The sequence below is a fragment of the Oculina patagonica genome, chromosome 9 (genome assembly GCF_052425735.1).
Source record: "Oculina patagonica isolate OP01 chromosome 9, crgOcupat, whole genome shotgun sequence".
NCBI lineage: Eukaryota > Metazoa > Cnidaria > Anthozoa > Scleractinia > Oculinidae > Oculina > Oculina patagonica.
The window spans coordinates 17,261,434-17,278,140 of NC_135766.1; the positions used below are offsets into that span (position 1 = coordinate 17,261,434).

Sequence of the window (16,707 nt, forward strand, 5' to 3'; positions counted from 1 at the left end):
CGGCAGCCCTGGGAATACCTGATAGACTCTTTCAAAGGCAAGGGGGATGGCGAAGTGAGAAGTCTAGAAATAATTACATTCAGGAGTCTCTGGAGTCACTGCTAACTGTTACTAGGACAATCCAAGGCTAGGAACTATACAAACTCTTAGGCTGTCACTGCAACGCTATGCATTTGTGTTGAAGATTTTCATGTGTCTTTATTTGGTATAATGCTAAGATGAGCATCTGGACTAGAACTGATCAGACTCTTAGGCTGACATTGTTAAGTTTATGCTATCTGTTTAGATATGCTCCTTCCTGCGATCTAGTGTGTTTTATATGAGTATCGGGCAGAATATTTCTGTAACCTGAAGAGGAACGTGCAGAGATAATCGTTTTTTTCCTTTTCTGCCGAGATGATAATGTCCAATTTTTAAGAAAAAGTCAGATACATTAGGGTTACTTCATTTTCAATGTGACTGTAATTGTTGTTTTTTTAAATTTTTAGTTTTTCTTTTCTCGGCTCTATACTTTTTGCCGTTGTGGCGGTCGGCCTGGCATGGCTACCAGTGGTGTGTGAGAAGTGTTATTTTCCACTGGCTGAGTGAAACGAAATAAGTGGAAAATGTTTTTCTCACACACCGCTGGGACCTGGGAAAGGGTCATGTGACTTTTGGCTGGCAGTTGTTTTTGTTGCGTCCGCCATTGCTGACCTTTTCCCACCCACCCGCCCTAAGATTTTTATTTTGTGCAGTATTTTTTGTTAGCTTTGCCATTGTGCAATTTTTCCTTGTGATACAGGATGTACATGTATGGTTTTGTTGAGTTTAAAATAAAGGTCAGGTGGCGGTCGGCCTGGCATGGCTTACGAGGTTAATTGAGTGACCGGTATTAATGGAGGTTGTAAGAGGCAGTTTGAGTTTATCATTACAGTGTAATTTCATATAAGCAAATCTGTTGCATTTCTAAAACTTGCTATATTAGGATATCCATACCTTTTATGGGTTTTTGATATGTGTACATTTTGTTTTTAGTGAGAGAAAACAGGAATTCAAGGGGTGCAGTTAATTAACGTCTGTGATGATGAAGGTAAGCATTACATTAGTGTCAGTTTATACCTTTATTTCTCTAAATGCTCTGTGACAGAGTTTAGTTTATGGGAATCTACATTAGTGCATGAAACTTGTTTTTCAAGTGTAAAATGTTAGGGTTTGAAAAATGATAAGTGTTGTAACTGCTTGGTAAGTTTATGTTTCCTTAAAATCGTGGTTCCTTTTGAGGAATTCCACAATTGGCATGATGTAACAGCACAGGTAAATATACATACAAAATGTAATGTTTTCATTGTTCAAGAAAAGAGGGGATGGTGGGGGGGGGGGGGGGGGTGGTAGGAGGGCAAAAAACCGAACAAGATCTGCTACCTGACCCGACAATTACTGGAATACTTGTAATTATTTTGTGGGAGAAGTGCAAATTTACCTGTTCAAATTCGCTTGTTAACAGCTAACCTTAATATCTACATGTAAGCTTAAGACCTAACTTAACATAAATTGTCTTGTTGTGGTACTAGGCAAATAAAGAAATTAAATTTTAACTCGGCTGAAATTTCACATGAAAACAAAAAGTTGATAAACTTTTAGAGCTGCTAAGGCCAGAAAAGCCAGCGTAGTGTTCTCTTAGTTACGTCGCTAAGAAAGGGGAGAATATGTAAGCTTTCGTGGAATTAATCACTGCGCTTTCAACAGCACCTGTCAGAGAGCAATATAAGAGTCTTAAGACACCTCATTTAATAGGGAAATCATGAATTTTAGCTAGTGATTGACCCCAAAACACCCACCAAAGCTCATTCATATGCCAGGTCTTATTGATAGCACTACAGTAAAAACCCGCGTATAAGAACCTAGGTTTTTTCAAGTTAGCCTAAACAGGTTCTTATATAAATGGTATTTAGTGTAAAATTAGGCTTACTGGGTTCTTAATTAGGTTCTTAACTTTTGTTCAAGAAATAAAGTAGAATTTGTAATTGATCTGCTCTTTACTGTCCAATGACAGTATTCTCGAAGGCCTCGGTAAGCAAGATACTATACTATTTTAATCTGATTCCGTTAAAATCAAAACTATACTGTAACCTTCACTATAATTCCCAATAAATCTTGTAACTATGCTGTAACTATAATGTGTACAGACTGTGTTATAAATATATTTTTGAGAAGATTTTTTAATTCTATATTTTTGAGAAGATTATTTTTTTCTTTTTTGAAAAGAAGAACCTGTTTTAGAATTATAGCCTAAAATGGTTCTTATGTGAAGGCTGCTTAAAAATGGAATTTTAGCCTAACAGGTTCTTAAATGTTAGGTTCTTATACGCGGGTTTTTACTGTATCTATGCCTTCAGTAGGTCAAAGGATTTTTTTGGTTCTGAACATATCCCCCAACACAGTCCCTGGCCCAGGCAAAAATTGGAAAAATATATCTCTCTTTATACATCTGCAGAGTGTTCTGAACAATTTAAGCTAATTTAAAATTATAAACATTCATTTGATGCCAATGATCATCAACAAATCTTATGTCTTTTTTGCCTTTTTCAGAGTTAACACGAGAAGCAGAATTTCCACAGAGTTGGAGACACAGAAAGAGATAAATGAACAATCAGATTAGTATATTTTATTCTTCATTGCATGTACAAATGTACTGTGTGTAGAATACAATTTATTTTTAAGGACAGGTGTAATTTTAAAGTTAATGAAATAAAGCCAGATAAGGTACAATCATGTACATAAAAAATCATCCTGCTAGCTAAACATTTAATTCCCAGTGCCCACACTGCAAAGAACAATAATTATCATAATGATAATGAGGTACATATTTCATCAATCTCTTAATGCATGGTAAAATGGTGAAATGGCATGGTAAAATGTTTGCCAAGCAATCTATACCTGAGTTTAGAACTAACAAGCAGTATTTATGCATCTCCATAATTTTTGCTACGTTTACATGTAGGTAATTAAGCAAAGGGCAAAGGGACTCATATAAAGGAAAACGGTGTTATCATTTTGGGGACCCTATTTGGCAGAATGACAGAATGTCAATATTTTGCTTGCTACTACCTTTTACTCCAGTTTACTAGCAGGAAGCTGTTATTTTTGGTGTTAGGGACCAGTCATTATTTATGTAGAGGGGGAAGGGAAAAAAGAAAGGGGGGGGGGGGTCAAGGCTATTTCGGAGTGGCAAGAGGGGGGGGGGCTAAATTTTTTTTTTTATAAAGAAGTTTAGGGGGGATCAGCAGTTTGAGGTGGGTAAAACAGTTAAATAGAAGAGTGCAAACACTATAAGTGAAACAGTGACGCTAAATTTTACAATTTATGCTATAACTTCTATTGATTTCTTTTGTTTAAACTCCACTATTATGTACAACTTTAGTGATTTGTATTTTACAGAAATACTGTTTGCACTCTAAACTCCATTGTTATCTCAAATTTTAGTTAAATAAAGAATCCAGACATATCTGCTTTAATATCTGGTTTGACTGAAGTTATTTCTTTTTACAAAATGATTATCACTGCAAAAGCCCAAGAAGTAATAAAACATGATATAACAACAAGAAAGTAGTTCTTTTACACTTTAGGAAAATCATTGGAAAAGAATTATATTTTGCATGGTTATTACATTTGTGTTCACCATGAGAGCATAATTTGTAAAAACTATCACCTTTCCAAAGTTAAGGAGTTAACAATTGAGGTATGTTTACTATACACATAACTCATCCAAAATTTGCCCTATAGCTGGAAGAGTATCCATACCGACATACTACTTATTAACCTAGAGTGAGGTCATTACAGGGAAATCTCAGACCGAGGCCTTGATGTATTGACCGAGCGATAGCGAGGTCAATACATCAAGGCCGCGGTCTGAGATTCCCCTGTAATGACCTCACTGACTAGGTTAATAAGTTATTTATTATATGGCCTTTTAGCGCTATTCTAAAAATATCTAAAAAAAACACCGAGGTGAAATTCGCTCTCGCTCTCTGTGGCTCTCTTCGTCGCTCATACTGAAGAAGTATCGGTATGCTAATATTTTTCTTTCAGTTATTGAAAAGATAGTTACATTTTGTCGGTATTTATTGTCATTTTCGCAATTGCGCTAGTAGCTTTTACTCACAACTCAAAAAACTGTCGAGCCGAGAAAATGTTTCATAATTCCCGGTCATTACAAGAAAATAATGCCCGCTCAGCAGCCAATCAGAGCGCGCGTACTATTGTAGCCATATAATAATAAGTGTAAATCTAGCCTTTGTGCATCAGAACAAGTGTGCAATTAAGATTGTATGTAACGAGCATTTATAACGGGAGATAAGAAGTGAGGGGGGGGGGGGCATCACGTAAATATTGAATGAAGAAGGGGGGTCGCTTGCTACTTACATGGCCTGGAGGGGGGGGGGGCCTTACAGAAATTTTGATCTTTCCAACATATTTCTCCCCTCCCCCCTCTACATAATTAATGACCGGTCTCTTAGGCAATAATAAGTCTGTCATTGTCACCATTCCATCGTATAGGGCCCCCATTTGGGGGAGGAGGGAAGCTACATGCAAAACGTTCCAGTTGTATGCTATGTATAGCTGTAACATACCAGTTATGATGGGGGTATGGATATGCTCTAGAGCAACCCTCTCTTTGTTCTTGTTTATCTTTGAGAGTTGTGAGTGTATCTTTAGAACCAAGGTTATGCATAGACTACTAATGATATTTTTGATTGATCGATTTTTTAACTCTTATACTACTTCCTTCGTAACTGTAGAGAAACGCAGTCAACTATTAACGGACACCAGTTAATTATTTCAGGGGCTATTTCACGCAATTTAAGGCAATTTCGGAATTGATCAACAAGTCATTGGATTAACTGAAATATCACAATAACGGCTTAAAACTGTAGAATACCTCAAAAGAAACAAATGGAGGACAAAAAGGGAGCATGGATGGGCAAAATTCGGGAAGATTAAAACGGATTGCTTTGAGGTAAACTTGAAACGACGGCCTTTTTTTTTTCAAGTTTGTCATTAACAATCACCGCTCGAAAATCATTCCTACTTTGTATGTTGCCGTGATTTTGCCAAATAAAGTCTGTTTCTTTACCAATTTAAATTTTAGACCTCTAAATTAAAGAAAATAAATATAATTACCTAAAATACCGTGACCTAGCCATTTTAACGGGCACCAGTCAACTCTTAACGGACACCTCTATAAGACGGACATGATGTTGCCATTTTCAGTCATTTTACTTCAACTCAACTTCCTATAACACGGACGGACACTTCTCTTCAGTCTTAGAGAGAGCTGACTGTATCTTTGAACAGGGAGAAAATTAACAGAATTCTTTAAGATATGAAATGAATATATGAAATTCATAAATTCAGTGCAGCGCTCTTTCCAACTGAGCTATCAAGCCAGCTGACAGCTGGTCACTTGTGTGTTCGAAATATAACCGAGGATGGAGAAGTGAATATATGAAATTCATATATTTGTACTGCGGATGTACATTTTTAGCAAATGAAAGATCATCGCAGTAATGGTTTGCAGATCGACGGATTTGGATTTAAAAAGAGCCCAGGCTGTTGAATTTTGCATTTCAACGGATCGCAAAAGTATCCATGACATAAATGTAGGTGGCAACATTAGAACCAGCAGGTTGTCAACAGGTTTTCTTTTTTTTCTTGAAGTTTAAAGTTTCGAAGTCGAATAATTTTCTGCCCTGTTGTGGGTTAGTCCGTGCTTTTGTTACGAACTAAAAAAATGATAGCAGAGAAAGCAAAACATGGAGGATAAGATAAAAAAAATGTAACTATGGCGCATACTATACGTAAACCTCAAAATCAATATTGCAAGCTTTCAAACGCACTTCTCCCCACAGGCTAAACTGCAAGAGCTTCATGGAGTTTCTATATTTTCTCCTTCAAAAAAAAAATTATGAAGGCCTTGTCTCTAAGAAATATTTCCACCCCCGTATAGTTACCTTCCATCAAGAAAATATTTTTTCTCTTGCTTCCATAGAGTAAGAGCTTCTAAGAGATGAAAAAATGTGTCTTTTATTAATTACCGTTAGAACAAATTTCCTTTACGAATTTTCCTGTACGAAAACTTCAAAGCAATTGCTTAAGCGTAAGTTGTGTCTCCTGCTTAAAGGCAGGTTCTTATATAATATTTCAGACAGCTTCTATCGCCTGTCACTTCAAAAAGTTTTCTTGCGATCGGGGCGATTATATAAGAACATTACACAGACGATCGCTAACGTCTGCGGCGATTGGGACGATCACGATCACTTGGATCGCCCGTGCTCAATCCTTCTAGCTTCTCTTTCCCTTTTTTCGCCACAAAACTGCAATAACTAATAAGATAGAGGACCACGAGTTTTGCTCTTTTATTGAGGGCTGCCATTGCGTTGGATCTAAGCCTAAAATGATTGTTTTTCGTAGGTCTTCCCTCATACCAGGCGATCGAGACGATACATATGAGAACCCCAAATCCTTCTAGTAATCGCTTCGATCGCCTACGACCTACGATCTTGCAAACGATCGATGCGATAGAAACGATCGGGGCGATCACATGAGAACCAACCTTAAGGCTTTCAAACGATCCTTCATAAACAAGAAGAGATAAACAGGGTCACGCGATCATTTTGTTCTTTGATTGAGATTTGTATGTATGACACAAAGAAAGACTTTCTTTGAGGTAGCTTGTAATCTTTTACAAATTTCCTCCTTTGGCATATGCATTCTATCGCACTTCACCAATAATGTCGAGGAACAGCTTTCAGTACAAATTGCTATATGTTCTGCAGATGAACAAATCGAGGATACTTTGACATCAAGGTTAAAGAAGAAAAACAGATATTTGAGGTAACAATAGACTGAGAAAAAACAAGGGCTACCACGACTGATAACGATTGATATATGGGTTGGAAATTTAGACCATATTTTACATCAGTGACGTTCTCTCTATGCAGTGAAATACCTCACTCCAGTTGGCTGCCTTCAAACGGCGTGAAATGTGTTGTGAACTGTAGCGGTAAAAGCATAACTGCTTTGTTCCGTTAACGCAGTAAAAACAGCCATTAAACGCCTAACAAACCTAACAAACCTATCTTTAATACTGGGTAAAACGAACAATCAGGATACCAAGATCAAGACTTGTGCACGTGGTCTCGGCCTTCGCCAATGACGTTGAATTCTCGCCCATATAAAACGAACATCTTTTCAACTCCTAGCGAAATATAAAAAAATTCAAGTCAACCTAATTCACTCGGATTTACATAAGAACTTACAAAATTCAAACCATTGATGTCTTTTGATGCTTTGCTGTAGACATCGAACTAGGTATAGCGGCGATTTACCACTTAAATATGGTTCACGATAACTTAGTAGCAAGTAGTATTAATGTTTTATGTACACACGACCCCACAAGCTATGTAGCTTTTTATCCCATCGTGTCTAAATAAAGGTTTTGTATTGTATTGTATTGTATTGTATAAAACCTGGCGAGTCAGTGAGACCGCTCTATTAATTCACATCACCTTTTTCTGTAGACCCCGTAAATAGGCAAGGTCAGATGTAACGAAACAATGTTCATAACCAAGCGCCGAGTTCAATGTTGAGCCGCAAAAGTATCCGTGACCTAAATGTAGGTGGCATCATAAGAGCCAGCAGGTTGTCAACAGGTTTTTTTTCCTCGAAGTTTAACGTTTTGAAGTCGAATAATTTTCTCCCTTGTTATGCGTTAGTCCACGCTTTTGTTACCAACTAAAGAAATGATAGCAGAGAAAGGAAAAAAATGGAGGATAAGATAAAAAATGAAAAAAATGTTTCTTTTATTAGTTAACTTTAACCAGGCTTTTAATATTTTTTCTTCGAATGAAGCTTGCATGCATTACACAAAAACGTCAACAGAATTCCCGTGTGTACCTATATTACTTAATTGAAGGTTATAATTATTCGAAAGTCCCCACTGGAGTGTAAGCGTATGTAGCTACTGCAACATTACAAAGCTTTTCAGGTATTTAGCTCGTCCATTTTTATAAGGACACTATGCCTTTCTGGTAGAACAATATTAAAACACTTTTATTATCAATAATAAATGGGCATTTTTGGCCTTGGCTTATAGTGATTAACGCAAAAGAAAAATTTCATATGAAGTTCCTCAGCGATTGAAGAACATCAAACAATATCAGTTCAAGGATTTCAAGAAAACGTAAGTGAATTTCCCTGCCGAGATAAATTCAATTTTAGAGAATCTATGTCTCTATATTTATATATATAATGATCAGACAAACTCTTTATTTATATTATATCTATTTATTTTTAGTATTTAAAGCGCATGAATACGATAAGGGTGTAAAATAAATGTGTTTGCCTACATGTTACCGATTCTAATGCTAGCTAGTCCTTAGTAAACAATGGAAAAATAGTAAATTGGCAGATTTTTTGATCATAAAATGATCAAATGAGCAAAATGTCCCTTTAAAAAAGAGTGATAAAAAAAAACTGTACATGATGCTAAAAATTTCCCATGCATTTTTCCCTATTTTAATCAATTTCTTAAAGAAAATTTTAATGCTTTGAATCTTAGCCATAGGAAACTACTCTCAAAACTTCGGTTACTTCATCGGTGGTCTACTAAGATATTAAGAAAAGTGACTCTGTCATTGTTTCAAAAGGATCGAAGAACTCCCACTTTGTTACTGGACTTTCTAATCCTTCCGTGGAGATTTTCCACCTGCCAACTTGATTTGCTATTTTTTTGGAAGCTAGTCTCGGTAAACACCCTGTGAAATGATGACCGAGCACTGTGAAAATCTAAGTTATTGGTCTAGCGCAATTTAAAAAAAAAAAACGGTGTATAAACGTTCGATTTTCTCCGACAATTGCACCACAGGCTTCCCACTCGCATAGCGCGCCGACCACAATTTCAAGTAGATCACAGGTAACCTACGGACTGTGCGGGCCGACCCTGGCGGGGGGGAGGAGGGAGGGGGGAGGGGGAGAGAGGGGGGAGGCAAACACCAAAAAGAGAGCTGGGAAGCTGTGATTGCACTGGCTATTTCGCTCCTTTGGACATCGTGTGCAGTTTAAAAAAAAGGTTAACTTTCGTTAGATTGACGCTTTTTATCGTACTTGAGTACTAGGCATTTCAGGATAGCCCGAATTCTAATTTCTGTTTGACACGTTTTTCTTTACCTCAGACCAGAATTGAACCAACCACTTCTGTACTCTTAGTAGAGAGTCAAGGTAACTGTAAACCAAAATTTAATTGCAAATGAACTTTGAAAAGAGCAGCTGCAACTTCAGCTTATTATCCGTGAAGTACAAGAAGACTTGTCCCAAGATCTTACTGTGAATCGTTCTGTGACGAATAAAACATTATAAATTTGGTTTCCTATCGCAATATGAAGCTGTGCATGGGATCGGAATCAAAAAACCATTCCCTATTCTTTGTTGTTTTTTAATTAATAAAACAATGTAAGTTGTTATCAACGTAATGAATGCAGGGAATTACTTGGTCAAACCTTTTTGTCAATATATCGGTCGAGAATGAAGACAAAAAAATTTATCACAAAAAATTAATATTTCTAGTTAGATATTACGTTAAGTAATAAATATTTAGGCAGGTTGCCATGATCGATTGAATAATTTGAATGATCATTTCAGGTTTGAATTCTAAGATTGAAGTGTTTTCTGTTATCAGTTCAGATTACATAAAACATGCTGGCCTACTGGATGGTAGCAGTTGCCCTTTTGCACTTCTGCAGTCGAAATGGAGTTTCAGGTTTGAACATTGCTGATAAAACTGTTTACTTTATTTAAATACTTATTTTTTTTTCCGTGGAAAGTGTAAGTGTGGAAGCATTGAAGACTGGTTAACAGTCTTCACAATATTTGAGTTAAGGGATATTGCTAAAGGGACAACATACGGCAATCTATGGCTACCGTAGTTTTCGTGTATTGAACAACAAACTATTTAAATAGCAGAGGGTGAAAAGGATTACATATGTCTCAAACATATGTCACATATGTCAAAGGAATAAAAAGATTCTTCCCTTTTCAATCAAGTCTTTTTCTTCGCCATCATAACAAATTAAAGCTTTTCTCTGAAATCTCATAAAAGAGGCACCACATCGTGAACACAAAATACCGTACATTTTTTTTTCGGACTGGGCACTTATATTTGGTAATGTTTTTAAATCAAATAACCTTTTTCCCATTGCAACGCCTACTATTATAGACAGTTATGGCTGCATTTACTGCTGCAACTCCCGCTGAAATACAAGAAGACACTATTACATTTACTGAGTTAGACTATATTGCGCATGCGAGCATCTTCATATGGAGCATGCGCAATATAAGTAATAAATTATTATTAAATTATTTCTGATTTAATTGGCAACTGTGATTCCGTATGTAACAGAAACTGTCAAGAAAATCTGTCAACAAGAGGCTATTTTTAGTTTTCACTGGAGTCGGACAGTTCGACTGCTCGTTTCTGTCAAACGATCAATGTTGGTATTTAATAACCAACGTTTTACCATAATTTTGGCTTTCATGGCGCATTTGTTTTGTTTGCAGGAGACTTTACTGCAACTTTGGTGGTTTTTTCCGGTGTCCGAGATCCAGAATGGACGATTGCTTCGAGTCACCCAGATTATATGGAAATTCAAAATCGTCTGGACAACGCGATAAATAAAGGCTGGGCCTATCAGCGAGAAGACCTACCTTCGATACTTGGCTACAAGGGAATTCTAGTTGAATCCAACATAAAATCCGTGAGTTTGATCGTAGGTCCAACAACGGTGCAACTTCAGACGATGTTGTTCAATACCATGCCAAAGGATGCCCTTCCAGACAAGCTTCGCAAGGAGATTTCAAAGGTGATAGCTTCGGGAAAGGTCACACGTCAGAAAGCCCCAAAGAGAAATAAACGCTTTGCTCCACCGTATGGTGCATTCCAGGTGGAACATCCGTGGGCTCAACTAGGCCGTCAGTTCACCAACAACTGCTACAACTATGCTACAACCATAAGGACGGACTCCTTTGCAGCGCCAGGTAGAGGCACAGGATTAATGCTATATCCTCCTCTCACAAGTCTCAACGTGGCAGTTTCTGCGTTAAGAGATGGTTTGAATGCTTTGAACGTCGCGCCCGGAGGTCCAGCTCCCGTAAATCCTCCCCTCCCCAATCAAAATCATATGGTGGCACTGGTTGTTTGGCCAGGTAAGTGTTCACATTAATGGATCCGGTAGTAAATCCAGAAGCGCACAGAGTCTATTTTACGTTCCTTCGAAGAATGTTGCAGATTACAGTTTGTTCATAATTGAAATAGCCTGTAATTTAATCACAAAGCTGGTAGCTTTGTTATTTTATTTTATAAAATTCTCAACCTCGGATATTGCATTTCTAGCTTTCTGATTGGTTCACTGGATCCCGGTTATCAGCTCATATACCTATGTTTGACCTTATATGGGAAATGAGTGCGGCATGTGCCGCTCAGCGTAAAATGTTTCTGCGGGAAGCCACAGTTCCATCAGAACAATGGTTGAAAACAGCAAATTTGGCGAGCTTTATGAACAAGAAATAATCAGCGGTGCCTACAAAAACTACAGAAATACCATTGTAAAATTAACTAAGCAAAACAAGAAGATTGGTGTGAAAAGTTTAATTAAAAATACTTGTAAACGCACAACAAGAGCGAGTGAATAAAGTAGAAAAGCAGCAAATAATCTGAAATAATTTTCAAAAGAATGGCAAACTGACACAGTTTTATTTCAGTGTACCTAATAAAATTAGGCTCAGCACTTCAGTCACTTCTGTAAAGTTTGTTACCTTTCAATCTTGGTCTTGTCCTTTTACACTTCAATAAACCTGTTCCACTTTGAGCTCAATCTCGCTTCAAATAATATAGCAGTCTAGATGACAGCGGTGGAGCCGTAAACAAGTACAATGAAAACACTTGCTTCCTTCGACTTGAACAAGACGTGTATTTTCCAGAAAAGCTTTTGCTTCGGATCTACCCGTAAATCTTAACTGTTGTCACAATTTATAGCATATATAGACGACTTTAGAGGAAAATCTTGGGAAGACAACTCTCTCGCTCGCTTTCCTCGTGTGTTTCATTCAACTCAAGAAGTGAACACCGTGCCACAAATGTTCCCGCCTCCTCATACCGAGTATCACTTCCACAGCATGAAAATATAACTTTACCGTGGTGTAAAGCTTAAATAAAGCTGGAATAAATGTGGAATTTATTCAGCTATACACTGACTTTACATTTTTTTTAAAGCTGACCTTTATCCCAGCTTTGCTCTCAAGTATAAAGGCAGATAAAGAGACTCCTTTACACCAACTTTAAATCACATTTAAGGTGGATTCCCACTGTCGCGTTTTTGTTGACGCACGTAAGCGTACGTAAAAAAATTAAACGCACGTAAAACGCGCTCGATTACGTGCGTCGAATTTACGTTGTCCAATTTCCAATGCCACGTGTTTTTCTAGGTATTTACGTACGTGACACCCACGTATACGCACGTAGCGATTTTTGGGGTCGAGAAAAAAGTTGAACCGAGTTCAACTTTTTTCGTGGCTGTCTGCGGTTACGCAGCGATTTACCCAATCATACTTTTGGATTTTGTCACATGACACCACTTACCATGTGGGAAAACATTCAGATGTAGAAGCATTTATCATCGAGAAAGTCCGAACAGAACCAAATTATACGAACGCAGTACGTAGTGAAAGAAAACGCCTGGCGTCAGGTCACGCAGGCTTTGAACCGGCAATCCAGGAAGGTCGCCTCAAATATTTTTTTACCTTGATGGTGTCTTTCGGAAGTATTTATAAAATGCCTCTTGTTCATATTCACGCATTTCTTTTACTAGCGTGTGGTACAAAGTGTTTTCATGGCAGCCATGTTGGAAGAGTCAAACATCAAGATATTTGCATAAAAATGTTAATGATTTTTTTTCCCAAAGGAAAAACAATCTATTGTTTCACTACTCCAATATGGCCGCCAATAGCACACTCTTGACACTATATTCACTAACATGATAATTCATGATGGCGGAAATTTACGTGCGTTCAACGCGCGTAAAAAAGAAACGCTTTTTATTTCTTTTTACGCGACCATTACAACTCCACCGCGCTTAAATGTGTCTTTCTGAAATGGGCAAACCGCTGGAAATTGTAGTCTGAAGGCCAATTCCGGATAAGTCGTAGCTGCCGACGTGTCGCACAACTCGGATCGTCAAAGGTGAGAATTTGGAAGAAGCCGCCCGAGTGACCAAGAGACTGGAACAATAGCGCAAAACCACCGAGCGAATGGAGTGTGAACGCCTGTCGGTATGAACTCCGATAACCACACAGCATGCAGATAAGACCGCGGTCGCTAAAAAATAAGAGGGAGAGAAAGAGAGACGAGGACGGAGAGTGCGGGGGGGAGAGACCACTCAGAAGCCATGAATCCCTGGAGGGTGAAGACGGACAGCCAGAGGAGAAGAGGGACCCGGAAGAGAGAGAAATGGATGATGAGGGCGAAAAAAGGGGTGAAACGATTTTAGTTTTGTGAACACACAAATTTGCCAAGGTATCTTTTTTTTACGCACGTTTTACGTACGTAAATATTTACGCGTCCGTGGAAATCCACCTTAAAGCTTGGTTTAACCACCTTTCACAACATTTAATTGATGGTGTAAAGTTGGATAACCGACTTTACACCAGATTTAACCACCTTTAATTGAATGTAAATCCCAATTTTCGTGCTGTGTTCGTTTACATCAAAATGAAATGTCCAGTCGATTTAAACTTAAAGAATAAATTAATAAAACAATTATTCCATTCGCCCTTGTTGGATACGAGTCATTATAGCCAACTCGGCGCTTAGCGCCTCGTTGGCTATTTACCACCTCGTATCCAACGCGGGCTCATAGAATAATTGTGAAATAACCCTACCTACAATGATTTGTTGTAACTTTTTTTCAAAAATCTGCACTTGAAACAGTATGCTGCTGCGCCTTTCATAGGCAAACAAGTTGAATCCGTGCATCTACCACATAGCAAAAAATTTGTTTTGCGATATAAATACAAAGTTACATCACGTAGTAACTCATTTTTTTCAATTTCTTTTCAGGTTATGATTTTCACTGGTACCGCCTAGATGCTGACGGAACATGGTCTCACAAACCTGGCCAAACAGCAATCACAAAATTCGATAACGCGGGAAATATGATTAATGATCCAAGAAACGCCGCCATGGCTGGTTATCAGTTTGCTGGTTTCTTTGCATGTAATAGAAATTTCGTTCACATTATTTAAACAGGAGCTAATACAGCATCATTCTCCAGTATACGCAAATTTAAACAATAAAAGCTACTGGCCAGTAACTCTGTAACAAGATTTGGCAAATAAATTTGAGTGAAATTTTGACTGACTAACGATCTTTGTGTATCTTATTCTAAACTCCCACCAATTTATACTCTGTATGGCTTAAACTCCCTTGGGGGTGGGCACTCGCATATGAAAGGGACGGGGACGCTCGTCGTCTCGCTTAGGGGTGTAAGTTTCGGAATTTTGGTCTCGCTTAGTGTGATTAAAAATATAACACAAACAGCGGTGATAAACATTATGAAAAATCGCATTTTTATAAACTTGACGTTTCGTATGCTAAGCTACATACATTTTCAAAAGTATGACCGTTAAAATTTTTGACAACTATTTATATATTGTTATGAAAGGGGTCTGGAACCGAGACTGAGACAATTGATCTACAGCAGTAACTTAATATTTACATTTTGGTTAATAAAGTAACAACCTCTCACTGCCGACATTGGCATTTAAAGAAGGTTGTAGTTCATGAATATATAAGGTCTCTTTAATCCTGCAGTGGAGGTCAGTTTTGCCTGACGCAAGGATTTCAAAATGATCCCATTTGATGTTATGGCCTGTGGTTTTTATGTGATCATCAATAGCTGATGGATGGTCGCATTTAGTGAGGGCCTTAAAGTGTTCATTTTTTCTGTCATGCAATCGTCGTTTTGTTTTCCCAATGTAAACATCGTCACAGTCCCAGCAGCTAGCTTTGTAGATGACCTTAGATCGTTGAGAACGGTTGAGGCGGTCTTTGTACGGAAAGAAGGATTTGATGCGGCGTGTGTTCTGAAAAATGATCTTGAGGTTGACGAAAGAGTGGAAATCGGATACACAGGATTTAAGGCGTTTAGTGATTTGGATGCTCGGAAGACCTAAGTAGGGTAACAGGATTATGACATCTTTTTTAGGAACTGTCGCGACAGGGGTGTCTGGCTTGTTTTTGTGTCTGTTCAAAACATCGTTAACGTTGTACGTGATAATGCCTTGAGGGTAACCATTTTGCAGCAAGAGCTTCCTGAGATCTTTAATAGCGGATTGTAATAATGAGGCAGAAGAACAGATTTGGAAACAACGATAGGTAAGTGTGCGAATAAGATTAATTTGTATTTTCGAGGTGTAAATGAATCCCACTTGGTGTAAAGGCCGGTGAAAGTCTTCTTCCAGTAGACAGAGGTCATGAAAGTGTTGTCGGGGCAACGTTTCACAAGAATGTCTAAAAAAGGAATCTCATTGTCTTTTTCAAATTCAATAGTGAACTTGATACTGTTGTGCCTACTGTTTAGATACCGCAAAAACTCATTAGCAGTGTCTTTGCTGTCAAACAAGGTGAAGGTGTCATCCACATATCTATACCAACAAGAAGGACGAACTCTGGCGTTAAAAACCCACTTTTCCTCAAAGTGGCACATGAAGACGTTAGCCAAAACTGGGCCCAAAGGCGAACCCATGGCTACACCATCAATTTGGTCGTAGTACTGGCCATCAAAGAGGAAATGGCTCTTCTTAGTGGCGAACTCCAACAATTTCTGCAGCACAGGACGAGGCAATGTCGGTGGATCAGGAAGAGAATACAATTTTTCTAGACAAATATGTATTGTTTTATCAAGTGGCACATTTGTAGAAAGAGAACTAACATCAAAAGAGCACATTGATTCATTGTTAAGTTTGTACGATTTGGCCCAGTCTGCAAAACTAAACGAATCTTTAACCGTGTGCTGGTTAGTGGAAATAGGTTGAAGTATGCTAACGAGGTAAGAAGCCAGATTGTAATTGTAGGTGTTAACAGAGGAAACAATAGGGCGGTAAGGGTATCCGGCTTTGTGAACCTTTGGAAGGCCATACAAAACACCAGGAGACGACCCACCAGGTAAAATCTTGTGGAAAGTAGTGTCATCAATAATTTTATCCTTTCTCAGTTTTCGGAGATATGTAGAGAGACTGTCTTCCCTACATTTAGTTGGATTCTGCGTTAATGGCTTAAATTTGGTGTCATCGGAAATTAACTGCTTCATTTTGTTGAGATAATCAAGTCTGCTAACAATAACAATGCCATTCCCTTTATCTGGTTTCGTAATGATAATGCTGTCATCGTTGCGTAAATTATTTAAGGCGGACCATTCCTCTTTTCTAAGAATGTTCTTTTGTTTGGAAAAGTCGTAGGAGTAAATATAACTGTAGGATATACGCAAGGATTTCAAAATGATCCCATTTGATGTTATGGCCTGTGGTTTTTATGTGATTAACAAATAGATTTCATTTTGCCGTTCGTCTGTTCAGTAATAGATCACAGATGACGTCAAAATGTGGTATGAACATCAGTGA

General features: G+C 38.0%; 2 protein-coding genes across 3 annotated transcripts; one reads left to right on the forward strand and one right to left on the reverse strand.

Annotated features, from left to right (window-relative positions):
- The first annotated feature begins 8,096 nt into the window (after positions 1–8,096).
- LOC144666727 (uncharacterized) lies at positions 8,097–14,498 on the forward strand. 2 transcript variants are annotated; one of them, XM_078528106.1, is made up of 4 exons: positions 8,097–8,221; positions 9,716–9,796; positions 10,594–11,238; positions 14,147–14,498. In XM_078528106.1, exons 2-4 carry the CDS (start codon positions 9,733–9,735, stop codon positions 14,329–14,331), a joined length of 894 nt encoding a protein of 297 aa, XP_078384232.1. In that variant the 5' UTR covers positions 8,097–8,221; positions 9,716–9,732; the 3' UTR covers positions 14,332–14,498. The 2 variants fall into 2 exon arrangements, with proteins under 2 accessions (XP_078384232.1, XP_078384233.1); XM_078528107.1 differs by having other exon boundaries at positions 8,140–8,221; positions 9,721–9,796.
- An 837-nt stretch (positions 14,499–15,335) lies between these two features.
- Positions 15,336–16,397, reverse strand: LOC144664995 (uncharacterized). Its single transcript, XM_078526183.1, has one exon. It carries the CDS (start codon positions 16,395–16,397, stop codon positions 15,336–15,338), a length of 1,062 nt encoding a protein of 353 aa, XP_078382309.1.
- Between the last annotated feature and the right edge of the window lie 310 nt (positions 16,398–16,707).